This window comes from Aquarana catesbeiana, linkage group LG05 (assembly GCF_042186555.1).
Source record: "Aquarana catesbeiana isolate 2022-GZ linkage group LG05, ASM4218655v1, whole genome shotgun sequence".
Classification (NCBI taxonomy): domain Eukaryota; kingdom Metazoa; phylum Chordata; class Amphibia; order Anura; family Ranidae; genus Aquarana; species Aquarana catesbeiana.
Window position 1 is genome coordinate 467,923,154 of NC_133328.1, and position 15,882 is coordinate 467,939,035.

The 15,882-nt window shown below is 42.6% G+C and overlaps 1 protein-coding gene across 2 annotated transcripts in view; it reads left to right on the plus strand.

Annotated features, from left to right (window-relative positions):
* METTL4 (methyltransferase 4, N6-adenosine) overlaps positions 1–15,882 on the plus strand; it is a 405,343-nt gene that overhangs the window by 56,957 nt on the left and 332,504 nt on the right. For both annotated transcript variants that reach the window (XM_073631432.1, XM_073631431.1), the window contains one exon: positions 12,525–12,897. In XM_073631432.1, the coding sequence (XP_073487533.1) occupies positions 12,525–12,897 (373 nt within the window). The remainder of the gene's footprint in view (positions 1–12,524; positions 12,898–15,882) is intronic.

Sequence of the window (15,882 nt, forward strand, 5' to 3'; positions counted from 1 at the left end):
GTTCTAGAATGTGCTGCTGGTTGTTGTCTATTGTCTATTTTTGCTGTGGTTGTTGTGCTGTTGGTATGTTGTCTGCTCGATATACACTAAGTGCTCCAGGAACAAATCTCCTGAAACAAAAGTCCATACCACAAAAATAAAATTAAATCTGTATTAGAAATACAGCGCAAAATCAAAGTGCTCATGCACACACAAACACATATATATCTATATATATAGATATATATCTATATATATATATCTATATATATAGATATATATCGCTACACTATATTACCAAAAGTATTGGGACGCCTGCCTTTACACACACATGAACCTTAATGGCATCCCAGTCTTAGCCTGTAGGGTTCGATATTGAGTTGGCCCACCCTTTGCAGCTATAACAGCTTCAACTCTTCTGGGAAGGCTGTCCACAAGGTTTAGGAGTGTGTCTATGGGATTGTTTAACCATTCTTCCAGAAGCACATTTGTGAGGTCAGACACTGATGTTGGATGAGAAGGCCTGGCTCACAGTCTCCTCTCTAATTCATCCCAAAGGTGTTCTATCGGGTTGCAGTCAGGACTTTGTGCAGGCCAGTCAAGTTCCTCCACCCCCAACTCTCGCTTATCCATGTCTTTATGGACCTTGCTTTGTGCACTGGTGCGCGGTCATGTTGGAACAGGAAGGGGCCATCGTCAAACTGTTCCCACAAAGTTGGGAGCATAAAATTGTCCAAAATGGCTTGGTATGCTGACATTTTAAGAGTTTCCTTCACTGGAACTACTGTAAGGGGCCAAGCCCAACCTCTGAAAAAACGACCCCACACCATAATCCCCCCTTCACCAAATGATTTGGACCAGTGCACAAAAAAGGTCCATAAAGACCTGAATGAAGACCTGAATATGATAACAAACGGTACATTAATACAAAGATGTGTATACCATGGGATGATATCTATTACAGAGACCTTACAATTACACGTAGACCCCTTTCACACTGAGGAGCTTTTTAGGCGCTTTCACGCTAAAAAAAGTGCCTGAAAAGCTCACAAAAACCTATTTCCATTAAAATCAATGAATGCTTTCACACTGGGGCAGTGGGTTGGCAGGGCGGTGGAAAAACGCCCCTCTCTATTAAAATTAATGGAAAGCTCTTCAAAAGCGCCTGAAAAGCTCTTCAAAAGCGCTTAAATGTTTTACTGGCAGTTTAGAGCCCTTTCACACTGGGGCGGGGGCGGCGGTAAAACGCCGCTATTATTAGCGGCGTTTTACCGTCGGTATGCGGCCGCTAGCGGGGCGGTTTTACCCCCCGCTAGCGGCCGAGAAAGGGTTAAATACCACCGCAAAGCGCCTCTGCAGAGGCGCTTTGCCGGCGGTATAGCCGCGCCGTCCCATTGATTTCAATGGGCAGGAGCGGTGAAGGAGCGGTATACACTCCGCTCCTTCACCGCTCCAAAGATGCTGCTGGCAGGACTTTTTTTACCGGGGCTTTCACACTGGAATAAAAGTAGCGGCACTTTCGGGTCGGTTTGCAGGCGCTATTATTAGCGCAATAGCGCCTGCAAACCGCCCCAGTGTGAAAGGGCTCTTAGAAGTGCCTCAGTGTGAAAGGGGCCGTAGTGGAATACAATATTCATCACTGAACATATATTGAGGTATACTGCTACAGCCACCAGTTTTCAAATTAACGTTTAGGGTGCTATCCAGGTGTGTTAAAACATAAAGTAAACATTGATAACCTGCAGGAGTCAATGTAACATTTAAGAAAAATATTGTAGGAAGCACTAAGTTGAAGAGCACATTTTTGATACTTCATTTTACGACAGCGGTAGAGAGTAAAGATTCAGAGAAAGAAAGGCATTTAGGACAGGAGCACAGAGTATAATTTAGAATCCAAAGAGATGTTTTTTGTAAACTCCGTCATGGCCGCATGCATGCCTATCTTTTAACAGATTAGGCAAACACAGCTTGTATGTTTCCTGACAGCAGAATTAAACACTGCTCTTTTCCTCCTCCAGCTCCTCAATCCCTCAGATGGACATAGAGGTATCAAAGAAAAACTCTCATGGTGCAATAATGTTCAAAGAAAGTTTATTAAAACATGATCTAATACACGCACATAAAATGGTATGGAAGCAGGCTTATAGTGTAACAACCAATATCCAGATGACAAAGAGAGCCAGCAAAGGAATACAAGCAAGCCACTGGCCTCCCAGATCCCGGCAACTCTCATGGCTACAATTCAGCACAGACACTGACTTAGCGAAGCTGCCATTGTTAGAATCCACTCCTTCGCGTTTTGTCTTTCAATTACTTTTTTAGGGGTGCCTCAAGTTGCCGAGATCTGAGCAGCTGGTAGCTTGCCTTTTTCCTTTGCCTATAAAAAAAAACAGATAAAAGCATCCTAAAACCCCAAATGCTATATCACCAGTCCTTCATCAATAGTTTCAACTAACAGGGAGCTCAAACTGAGCTCTGTGTTGCACAGAGCTAAGTAAGTTTACATGAATAATGTATGACATATGCACAACAATACAGATATAATGGGTTTAGTACAAATTTAAACAAGGTGCAAAAGATGGAAGTACCCTACAATACTTAGGCCCAGTAATGAACGGGGCTAAAATTCATATATAAGAAAACCAGACTTGTGAATAAAGGAGAGACGATGCATCCCAGATCAGTCTGCAGTGCTAAAGAATCAAGCTAGGAATTGGTGCTAGAACGATCTATGATGGCTGCTTTATCTGGAGTCATTGTTTTTCTTTGGGGGTTTTAAGTGGTTGCAAAGGTAGACTAAAAAAAACCCTTCTGTGGGCAGCTCCCCCTGTACCCCCCATACTTACCTGAGCCCCGTCTCAATCCAGCGCTGAGCCAGAGAGCAGGGGCTCTCTTCGCTCTCCCCCTCATCACAGGGAAGATTGATAGCAGCGGGAGCCATTGTCTTCTGCTACTGTCAGTCAAATCCTATGTTGCGGGAGTAAGCCGCACTGTCTGTGTCTTTAAATGCAGACAATGCGACTTGGGATCGAGGCCGCAGAAGCGCCACAATGGGAAGCAGCTTCCTATGAAGGCACACCGAGAAGAGGGGGAGCCAGAAGTGCTGGCGGGGGACCCGAGAAGAGGAGGATTGGGACTGCTTTGTGCAAAACCTTTGCACACAGCAGGTAAGTATAAGATGATGATTATTAAAAAAAGAAAAAAAAAAGTTGGTTTACAATTACTTTAAAGCCTTATAGTCTGGGCCCCCTGTCTGCACTTGCAGTATTGCTGTTTCTTGTGCTTCATATTCACAGCTTAATTTGAACAGTATAGACAAAAAAGTGAAAAGAAACAGGGATTTTTGTTAAACTATAGTGAGTCTACCCCTAGTTTTCTTTTTATTTCTTTTTATTATTATTTGTTTGTTATACTTTAATGCATTTCTGTACATGCAGTGTAATTTACTTAACTTTCAATAAAAATTAATTATGGGGAAAAAAAAAAGCTATAGCGAATCTTCTGACTCCCCTCATAATGAGTTGTGTACATTTCCTATAGTTTATTTGTTCACTTTAGTTAAAAATATCCCGAGATGGCTAGAACTTTATAAAATGGGTTCAGTTTATACATATGGAGGATGGTTTTTGTCATCCACTGTGCTGCCATAGGCACTTACATATTTATGTCATTCATTTAAAGAATAACTAAACCCAAAAACAAAAATGGAATGTATTGTGACTTACCAGTCCTTAGACAAGGTGGCTGCCTCAGTTGGCCCACATCTTTTGTTAGGCTAGAAATATTTTCAGCAAGTACAGAAAATGCCTACCTAGGGACAAGAAGTGTGGTAATCTCAGGATTACCTGGTGAAAGGAAGCCTAGTGGTAGCCCTCCAAAGTGGCATTTAAAGTGGTTGTAAATCCATGCTGGAGATGTCAGGGGCAGTCAGCTCCCACAACGTGTTGGATTGTCCATGTCCACCGCACTATCACAGTTCCACTATATAGTCGCTGATCGCCACCATTGATAGTGTATAAAAAAAAAATCCCAGTATATATACCATAGTTTGTATACACTATACCTTTCATGCAAACCAATTAATATATACTTTTTGAGATTTTTTTTTTTTTTTTTTTTTTTTTACCAAAGACATGTAGTAGAATACATTTTTGCCTAGAGTGATGAAGAAATTTGATTTTTTTTTCAATTTTTTTTATTGAATATGTTTTATAGCAGAAAGTAAAAATTATTGCTTTTTTAAAAAAAAATACAGTGGTGATCAAATACCACCAAAAGAAAGCTCCAATTGTGTGAAAAAAATTATACACATTTCATATGCATACAGTGTTACATGACCACGCAATTGCCAGCTAAAATAGTGCCAAATAGCAAAAAATTGCCTGGTAATGAAGGGGTCAAATCTTCTGGAGCTCAAGTGGTTAAAGACTTTACCTAGTTAAACCTAGTTTACCTAGGATGTGTGACATCTCAATAAAGTTCTTAAAAAAAAGAAGGAAACCGTGTGATCTGCAGAACTGAGTGCATCTTCACTGTGCTGAGCTCAGTCAGATCGCACTGCAATGCAGCGGTTGATGTGAACCAGCCCTAACAAGGGTTAATTCTCTATGGATGCAGATGGTGTAATTTTCCTCATTAGAAGGCTGAGGCTTTCTGTACATAAACGTGTAGGTATTCTTTAAGGGAGAGCAGTTGGGGGGGGGGCTTTGCAGCCGCAACAGACATTATAACCCCTGTAGCAATCAGCAGATGCTATCGCCTGCCGAGGGCTACTTATACAAGTGAATGGGGTAGCGCTGCAACCACCCTTTAACTATGCACAGCACTGTTGTCCGGTATTTAAGGATTTAAAGCAGGCAGTGAGGAGATGATGCGCTTCCTGGCTTCCTGTCTAATGCTGTCTGAGGATCGATCCAAATTCAGATCGTTCTTAAGAGAGTAAAGTAGGTGTAAACAGGATCTAATGCTGTCTGAGGATCGATCCAAATTCAGATTGTTCTTCAGAGAGTAAAGTAGGTGTAAACAGGATCTTACAGTTAGGATAAAAAGAAACACTCTTAATGGGATATTTAAAGTGGAAGTAAACTTCCATCGATTGTTTGTACCTATGGGTAAGCATTATTATAAACTTACCTATAAGTACTGTAAATATCTCCTAATACCGGTGCATTTTACTGCATATGCAGCCAATGACATCATCAGCGAATGCGCTCTGAAGGAATGGCCACCCGTGCCGTTTCTTCAAAGCCCTGTGCCATGATTGGCAGTTCCCGCGTGTGATGGCACGCAGCTCCGGCCAATCACACAGCCAGAGTCCGTGGACTCGGAAGGAAGACGGTCGAAGATGGATGCTGCCTCCAACGGTGACAACGAGGGCTTCATTTGCAGGTAAGTTTCACATAATGTGCTAGTATGTGATGTATACATTATGCCTTTACTTTGTAGGTCGGGGGAAAAAAAAGGGAAGCACTTCCTCTTTAATAGACCAAAAAGGAGCAAATAAGAGAAGTTTGTTGTTATGGTTTACATTTATAAAAATTGACAAAGTCATTAGGATCTTTGACCAAGCCTTTCCCTTTGTCTCCTCTCTTCCCCTAATCTCGTTGTCCTTTTCTACTTTTCTACTCCCTAACCAGTTTTCTTTTCCACTTCTTACTTTATATAAATATCAATTTTCCCACTAGCCAAACAAAACATCTCTTGCTATGAGCTGATAGGATATCACAGTGATGGCGAACCTTGGCACCCCAGATGTTTTGGAACTACATTTCCCATGATGCTCATGCACTCTGCAATGTAGTTGAGCATCATGGGAAATGTAGTTCCAAAACATCTGGGGTGCCAAAGTTCACCATCACTGGGCTATCGTCTGTTCTAGAAAGTTCCATAAACTTGGAATTGTATTCTTTCTGATATTTTCATATATTACTGTTATTGCAATTATCGGTGATTATTTGCTTTGCTGCTTTTCTTCTAATTATTGTTACATTCTTGCTGTGCTGCCTTATGTGTGCCTAACTTTGGTCAATGCAAAAGATACAGTCAACATAGCGTGACAAATTCTTGACAAACCTAAATAAACACTAACAAAGGTCCTAGCAAAACTCTATGTGCTGTATATCTTGCAAACAGCTCCTTTACCTCCATTTATCATCAGTAGCTGCATACAGATAAACTTACTTCCCAACTGTGTACAGTACCAGCATTTTCAGAGGGAGAGGTTGGCATTTACTTGCCATGAATGTCTCTGAGCACAGGTTTATTCTATTGTATAAATAGTAACTGATCTCTGGCCAGACAACTAAATACATACAGTAATTGAAATATATGCATGGGAAATTTTGTACCTGCCAAAATAATAATTTTTTTCCCCCAGCCAGTTCTGCGGTATACACACTGACATCAGAGTTAAGCCAGTAATCAGATTTTTTTCTGCTGTGGTTAGGCAATACAGCCTGGTCACCTGTATGCATATTCTGAACAAGCAATAAAACACTTAAAAGGAAACCATCATTCACCTTTTATAGCTATAAACATTATTGAGCAATTGTCAAAATTCACGATAGAGGCACTGAAATTACATCTCCTTTACTTTCTGTGAAAACAGAATGCTGTAGCTTTTTAGCCCTCTAATGGAAACGCACACAATCCTGTGCAGTAACCTGTTAGACACTTACTGAAATCAGCTTTAGAGTCTCTGCTGTGATCCTTAACCACTTCAGCCCCGGAAGATTTGGCGGCTCAATGACCAGAGCACTTTTTACAATTTGGCACTGCTCTGCTTTAACTGGTAATTGCGCGGTCATGCAATGTTGTACGAAAACAAAATTCACAGCATAGCTCTGCAAGTATCTTCATTCTTCTGCCTATGTGGAGGGGGGTGTGTGCCTTTCCTCCAATCAGCTGTCACACAGTGTATGCAAAGACTCCCCTCCTCCTGCTGGAACAGGAAGAACACGTTTTAACACAATGATCACTTTCTAAAGAATACTGCAAGCTGAAGATACCAGATATACATTTAAAACTTATGTAGGGAGATTTGAGGCTGTTCACTTCACTAGTTATATGTGAGGGTTTAAGACTTTAAGACCTCTTTCACACTGGGGCTGCAGCCGCGGTAAAGCGCTGCTCATTTTACCGGCACTTCACCGATGTTTCGGACGCTAACGAGGCGCTTTTAACACCAAAAAAAGGGTTAAAAACTCCAGTTTTGCGGCGCTTTCAAAGCACTTTGAAAGCGCTGCCCATTCATTCCAGTGTGCAGGGGTGTTTTGGGAGCACTGTATACAGTGCTCCCAACCTACTCCAGAGATGCTGCTTGCAGGACTTTTTTTTCCGTCCCGCAGGTGCACCGCCCCAGCGTGAAAAGTTACTCTGGAATGAATGAGAGGCGGTTTTCAGGCGCTTAACAGAGTCTATTTCTAGCGCTAAAGCGCCTGAAAACCGCCCCAGTGTGAAAGGGGTCTTAGGATAAATCACTTCACAGTACAAGCATTTAGAGAAGTCAGCGATGGCTTGTAGTTTCTGTCAGCCTCACCTCCATCAACATTGCTCTTACTGGCTCTTGCCTCAGGCAAGTTCTAGGTGCTAGAAACAGGTGATCAATATGAAAGCAACCTTCTGCTTGCCAGTTGTGGTGTCGGGCTGCTGTGTGCCCTGTCCAACATTGTAGCTAGTGGTATACGGCATCTAGGAAGACCGCCCAAAGTGCTACATGTACTGTATGTAATACCAAAATTGCAGCACTGCAAATATACTAATTAATACATCACTCATCATATACTATATCTTAAATTATACAGTATATATACAGTGGGGACGGAAAGTATTCAGACCCCCTAAAATTTTTCACTCTTTGTTATATTGCAGCCATTTGCCATTTTCCTTATTAAATTAATGTACACACAGCACCCCATATTGACAAAAAACACAGAATTGTTGACATTTTTGCAGATTTATTAAAAAAGAAAAACTGAAATATCACATGGTCCTAAGTATTCAGACCCTTTGCTCAGTATTTAGTAGAAGCACCCTTTTGATCTAATACAGCCATGAGTCTTTTTGGGAAAGATGCAACAAGTTTTTCACACCTGGATTTGGGGATCCTCTGCCATTCCTATTTGCAGATCCTCTCCAGTTCTGTCAGGTTGGATGGTAAACGTTGGTGGACAGCCATTTTTAGGTCTCTCCAGAGATGCTCAATTGGGTTTAAGTCAGGGCTCTGGCTGGGCCATTCAAGAAAAGTCACGGAGTTGTTGTGAAGCCACTCCTTCGTTATTTTAGCGGTGTGCTTAGGGTCATTGTCTTGTTGGAAGGTAAACCTTCAGCCCAGTCTGAGGTCCAGAGCACTCTGGAGAAGGTTTTCGTCCAGGATATTCCTGTACTTGGCCGCATTCATCTTTCCCTTGATTGCAACCAGTCGTCCTGTCCCTTCAGCTGAAAAACATCCCCACAGCATGATGCTGCCACCACCATGCTTCACTGTTGGACAGGTGATGAGGAGTGCCTGGTTTTCTCCACACATACTGCTTAGAATTAAGGCCATAAAGTTCTATCTTGGTCTCATCAGACCAGAGAACCTTATTTCACACCACTTTGGAGTCCTTCAGGTGTTTTTTAACAAACTCCATGCGGGCTTTCATGTGTCTTGCACTGAGGAGAGGCTTCCGTCGGGCCACTCTGCCATAAAGCCCCGACAGGTGGAGGGCTGCAGTGATGGTTGACTTTCTACAACTTTCTTCCATCTCCTGACTGCATCTCTGGAGCTCAGCCACAGTGATCTTTGGGTTCTTCCTTACCTCTCTCACCAAGGCTCTTCTCCCCCGATAGCTTAGTTTGGCCGGACGACCAGCTCTAGGAAGGGTTATGGTGGCCACTGTGCTCTTAGGAACCTTAAGTGCAGCAGAAATATTTTGTAACCTTGGCCAGATCTGTGCCTTGCCACAATTCTGTCTCTGAGCTCTTCAGGCAGCTCCTTTGACCTCATGATTCTCATTTGCTCTGACATGCACTGTGAGCTGTAAGGTCTTATATAGACAGGTGTGTGGCTTTCCTAATCAAGTTCAATCAGTATAATCAAACACAGCTGGACTCAAATGAAGGTGTAGAACCATCTCAAGGATGATCAGAAGAAATGGACAGCACCTGAGTTTAATATATGAGTGTCACAGCAAAGGGTCTGAATACTTAGGACCATGTGATATTTCAGTTTTTCTATTTTAATAAATCTGCAAAAATGTCAACAATTCTGTGTTTTTCTGTCAATATGGGGTGCTGTGTGTACATTAATGAGGAAAAAAATGAACATAAATGATTTTAGCAAATGGCTGCAGTATAACAAAGAGTGAAAAATTTAAGGGGGTCTGAATACTTTCCGTTCCCACTGTGTGTATATATATATATATATATATATATATATATATATATATATATATATATATATATATATATATATATATATATATATATATATATATATATATACATATACATATACATATACATATATATATATATATATATATATATATATATATATATATATATATATATGTGTGTTTGTATTACATACATAGTCTGTGGTATGTGGGAACATATCACATTGCTAGCAGCAGTGGTGGTTATTTAGGGATATTGTATGAGATTGAGCAGGGTTTTATTTTTTTCACAAAGTACTACATGTACTTTGTACAAAAAAGTAGTAATTTCCCCCCGTCACTATTGCTGCTCTGTCTCCTCCACTTTCTTGGGCAGTGCAAGAGAAAGCACTTTATCTCCCCCCCCCCTCACTGAAAACTCCCTGCTGCTCCTATCCCCATTCTGCAGGACTGATCCCCCGTGTCACCCCAGAGCACTGCTGACTTCTTCTCCTCACCCTGCCCTTTCAGCACACGGGATCATTTTCAGGATGGAGCGTGTAGGGGGAAGGAGGGTTGATATATTTATTAGGCACTTCCTTTCCTGAATGAACACGGTGAGTGATTGATTGGTACCAGATTGCTTTCTGTTCATTCATTCATTCATTCATTCAGTACAGAGAAGGTGGTTGAGGGTCTTATTTCTCAATCCCTTTCTTTGTCCCAAAAGCAACACATCAGGGGTTTGTTTAGACCCTTGATGTTTTACCAAAGCCCCTCCCACCAGTAGTGCCATTTAAATTTTTTTTTATTAAAATGAAAAAAAAAAATATTATATTGAAGGGCTTGTTCACATGGGTGTACTACACCGTACACCTGTGCGGACAGTCTTATTCATGTCAGTTGGGATTCAGTGGCTGCATGGACTCAGCCGCTGCTCCTAATCTGACAGCCATGTGGGTGCACATCCCCGATTGCTCACTGTCCCTGTTTGGGCCATGCAACCAACCAGCACGGCTGTCAGAATGGGAGCAATGGCTGTATCTGTGCAGCCTCTGTGTCTCAATGAATGACATGAATGGGAGTGCCTGCACAATGATGCACGGATGCATGCTTGTGCGGGCAAACACGGCTCTTGCACAGGCGTACACTATAGTATGCCTGAGTAAATGGGTCCTAAGGTCTCATTCATACGGGTACTCTGACCCATACAGCATGATGAACAGTTTGTTTACGCAGCTGGAGTCTCATGCAGGCAGCCTATGCTACTCTATAGGGACCAAGCAGCTGTACAAAGACAGCCACAGGTCTGCTGGCAATGGGTATTCTTTACGGAGACATTTGGGGTATAATAGCCTTCCTGGCTGTACTGGCCAGTGAATGGAAGATCTGAAACCAGAAGTGACAAAATCATTGCCGCTTCCAGTTTTATTTAGTATAGAGGAGTTTGAGGCATGGGTGTGCCTCGGTCTCCCGCCCTGCTCTCCATTCTGAAGGCCCATTTGTGTAATTTTGGGCTCCCGGTAAGAGTGGGATAGGCCAGGAACCACACGAGGGCGGGCACACTGCAGCCCACTTTGTGAAAGTGATTGGCGGCTATACAGCCGCCGCATCACTTTCCCATCAGCTTGTGATTAATGGTTCACTCTTTGGGTGTACATAATAGGTCGAAAGTAGGTCCAAAACTAGATAAAGCAGTATTAGCAGTAAGCGGCCACATGTATGCTTCTATAGGGAATGGTTTAGCGTGCTCCCATTACAGTAACTAAAATGATGCGTACTCCTGATGCATACTTGTGATCAGGAACTTCCAGTTATGTGACCACATGACCAGAATGCCCACCTCTGCCTCCAAAGATTTGGATTACAGTAAAGAGGCAGGGGGCGGCTTGCAGGGGTTAACAGATTTGTGTATTGAGATCAATTAATGTTTGTGAGTTCTCACATAGGGTCTACTTATGACTCATTTAAACACCTCCAGCCATTAGGACGTACCTGTATGTCCTTGAGTGAAAGCAGTTATACCATGATCCTCAAAAGTTGTAGCCAGCAATGAGCTTTCATATAAAGGTGATATGAGCCGCTGCACAGATGCCTGATCACTTTTACAAGCCTGGGGTGAGGCCGGTTGCAGACAGAGGATAGGGAGGAACATCTATTCCTCCCCCGCCTCTGATCTTTAGACCCCTTTCAGGCAATTTAGCGATAAAAATAGCACCTGAAAAATGCCTCAACTGCAGTCCCAGTGTGAAAGCCCGAGTGCTTTCACACTGGGGTGCTATGCTGGCAGGACGTTAAAAAAAAGTCCTGCAAGCAGCATCTTTGGGACGCTTTAGGAGCGGTGTATACATCGCTCCTAAAGCATCCCTGCCCATTGAAATCAATGGGCAGCGCCGCAAAAGCGCCTCGCCAGCGGCGCTTTGCGGGCGCTTTTAACCCTTTATTCAGCCGCTAGTGGGGGTTAAAAGCACCCCGCTAGCGGCCAAAAAGCGTCTCTAAAACTACTGTAAAGCGCCGCTAAAACTAGCGCGCTTTTATTTTAAAGCGATGAGGGATTCATCACTTCTGGTTTTTGTTTACTGGCTGTTAATGGCCAGGCAAGCATCTGATCAAATCGATCTTCGTTTGATCAGATGCTTTGGAGGGCAGAGAAGGGATCAGAGGTTTTATACATCCCTGATCTCTTAATAAAGAGTACCTGTCACTGCCCCAGCTATCTCAAGGGATGTTGTTCATCCCTTGTGATAGCAATTAAAATACATTAAAAAAACGAAATTAAAGAAACCATGCAGAATAATAAATAAATGTAAATAAAATCCATAATAAAAAAAAAAAAGTAAAGCTCCGCCATTCCCCCCATGCTCACACGTAAATATGAATGCACACGTAGGTCTCACGTGCATATGTAAATGGTGATTGTACACATGTGAGGTATCGCTGCAAAAATGCATCCAGCAGCGATCACTGCAGGTACTCGCTGGCTGGGCAGACAACCATGGATAGCTGCAGTATTCATTGAAATGTACTGGGTTTGGTGGCCGCAGGTAGCCGCTCACAGGTATCTGAAACAGTCGCAGGAATTAGAAGATTCCTGCCTCTGTCATTCACACCACTTAAAAAAAAATATTTAGTGTTTCCTTACTCTTTGTGTTTCTATATTTATTTTCTAGTGTATTTATTTTCTTGCAGATATGTGACCTTATTTTGAAAGGATCACAAGTATTGATTCAAGAGGGATTAAAGAATGGGCTACTCCGTGCCTACACACAGAATGAAGAGGAAAATTGTAAAGTGATTTCAGAGGTTTGTGTAAGAAGCAGTAACCTGGCTGAACTCTGCAATATGACTAAGGAGCTGTCTACATTGGGTGTCTACGAACACATTGTGAACATCATTGGTAGTGACCAGCAATCACCTGAAAGCATGGACTGGCTATCACACATTACAGAGAACAGGTCAGAATGGCCACAAGTCATTCAACTTCTGGGAGAGAAATATCTCATACCACCCAAAACTAGCTTCCTTTTATCAGACATTTCCTGCATGGAACCCCTTCTACATTGTAAGTACTTCTGATGCTTCTGTTAATGACTCTTCTGATTTGAATTATTTCACCTTACTGGTGTGTTCATACCTGTGGCAGGCCTTAGTTCACTGAAGCTTTTTGGAGGAAGGTATAGAAACAATATTGCTGCCTCCTTGATGCTTTTTTTGGCATCTGAACAAGGATTTTCTATGTGAATACCCTGCTGCAACTGCGAGCCAAGTGTTTAGCTTGAGGTTGCTGCGTGGCCCCATTTACTTAAAAGGGCTATGTTGGGCAGTGGTACTGCCCACCCAACGTGGCATGGAGTATAACATGTGCTGTGGCGTGTGTTACCCCAAGCAGCTGCATATTATTTTTTAGTTGGGTGGTAAAACCACTGCTCATCGCTGTTTTTGACGCCCAAGTTTATGAGGCCTGTGGATAGATTTCGGATTGTGCTGCCTGTTAAATGCATGAAAATAGATTACATGGCTAAATGATGGTGATCATCTGACCTAGGCAGTAAGGGGAGAGGAAGCACAGCTCCCTGGTTACTGCCTTTGAGCTAAAAAGAATTCTCCATCCTCGCAGCCCAACAGTGGTGTGCCAAACCAAGTCTGGTCAGAAGTGGTGGTACCTATAATTGTAAGTAATTAAAAATATGTTCCAAGCCACTCACTTGACAGCATGTTCAGCATTATAACTACTGTTCTGAGCAGCTGTAATTCTATGCACTATTCAGCAGCTGTGTGTGGATGCATACTGAACCTGAAAGTGAAAAAATAGGATTTTTTAAATACAGCTTACCTGTAAAATCCTTTTCTTGGGAATACATCACGGGACACAGAGACTTTATAACTACGTAGTGGGTTAGGTAGTCACCATCAGGTGATTAGACACTGGCAAGCCTAATTACAAGGCGAGTTCCTCCCCTATATAACCCCTCCCATATGGAGAGTACCTCAGTTTTGTAGCAAAGCAGTAAGTGTCCCAACGTCTAATCCCGAAGAGGGGCGGGAGCTCTGTCCCGTGATGTATTCCCAAGAAAAGGATTTTACAGATAAGCTGTATTTAAAAAATCCTATTTTCTTGTTCATACATCACAGGACACAGAGACTTGATAATTACTTAGTGGGATGTCCTATAGCAATGCCCAAATTGAGGGGAGGGAGACACAGATGAGAAAAAAAACCATAGACCGCCAACGGACTAGAGGAACTATACTGCTACCTGCAGCACACTGCGCCCGAAGGCGGCATCCTCATGCCCTCTTGCATCCACCTGATAGAATCTAGTGAATGTATGGACTGAAGACCAAGTTGCAGCCTTGCAGATCTGAGCCATGGAGGCCTGTTGATGCCCATGAAGCACTAACTGCTCTAGTAGAATACGCTTTAACCGCTTCCCGACCGCCTCACGCACATGTACTGCGGCAGAAGGGCACGTACAGGCAGATTAAGAGGCGGCTTGCGGGCACGTGATCGCGGGTCCCGCAGACACGATGTCCTCAGGGATACCCGCGATCGTCTCACGGTGAGGAAGAACTGGGAGATGCTAATGTAAACAAGCATCTCCCCTTTCTGCCTAATGACACCTGTAATCAGGAGCGGTGATCAGTGTAGTGTCACACACAGCCCCTCCCCCCACAGTTAGAATCACTAGGACACACTTAACCCCTACAGCGCCACCTAGTGGCTAACCCCTTCACTGCCAGTCACATTTACACAGTAATCAATGCATTTTTAATCACACTGATTGCTGTATAACTATGAATGGTCCCAAAATCACGCCAAAATTGTCTGACGTGTCCACCATAATGTTGCAGTCACAATAAAAATCGCTGATCGCCGCCATTACTAGTAAAAAAAAAAAAAATCAATAAAAATGCCATAAAACTATCCCCTATTTTGTAGACGCTATAACTTTTGTGCAAACCAATCAATAAACGCTTATTGCGACTTTTGTTTTACTAAAAATATGTAGAAGAATACATATTGGCCTAAACTGAAGAAAAACATTTTTTTTTTAATATATTTTTTGGGGATATTTATTATAGCAAAAAGTAAAAAATAATGCGTTTTTTTCAAAATTGTCGCTATTTTTTGTTTATAGCACAAAAATAAAAACCGCAGATGTGATCAAATACCACCAAAAGAAAGCTCTATTTGTGGGAAAAAAGGACGTCAATTTTGTTTGGGAGCCACGTCTGCGCAATTGTCAGTTAAAATGATGCAGTGCCGAATCGCAAAAAGGGCTCTGGTCTTTGGCCAGCCAAATGGTCCGGGGCTTAAGTGGTTAACCTGAAAAGGAGGAACTTTCTTCTTTACACCATAAGCCTGAATAATAACCTGTCGAATCCAAATAGAGATAGTGGATTTCGATGCTGCCTGGCCCTTTTTGGGGCCCTCTGACAGAATAAAGAGATAATCAGTCTTTCGTATCTGAGCGGTTGCCTGCAGATAGATACTTACAAAGAAAAAATTGTGCGCTTGCATTAGATATTTAAATCTATATTACTACATGATTATCATAAGTAGATAAACAAATAAATAAAAAATAAATAAAAAACACCATCAAAGTTAATTGTGAGTGATTTAGAAAGTCGCTATGCTACAGAGCAAACAGCGACATGTAAGTCAAATACTAATATTGACCATTGCCATTTGACTTACATGTCGCTGTTTGCTCTGTTTGCACTGATTGGTAGCTGCCTGGGCATTGATTGGCAGCTGCCTTTGCACTGATTAGTATGTCCCTGGGGGTCTAGGGGGCATACCTGGTGGTCCAGTGTGACTGGCTTCCCCTGGGCGGCTTCCCTGGTGGTCGTGGGCGGCTTCCATGGTGGTCCTGGGTAGGATCTGAGGGGGGGCTGTGCTGATAAACAATCAGCACAGACCCCCCCGTCAGGAGAGCAGCCGATCGGCTCTCCTCTACTCGCGTCTGTCAGACGCGAGTGAGGAAAAGCCGATCACCAGCTCTTCCTATTTACATCGTGATCAGCTGTGATTGGACACGGCTGAT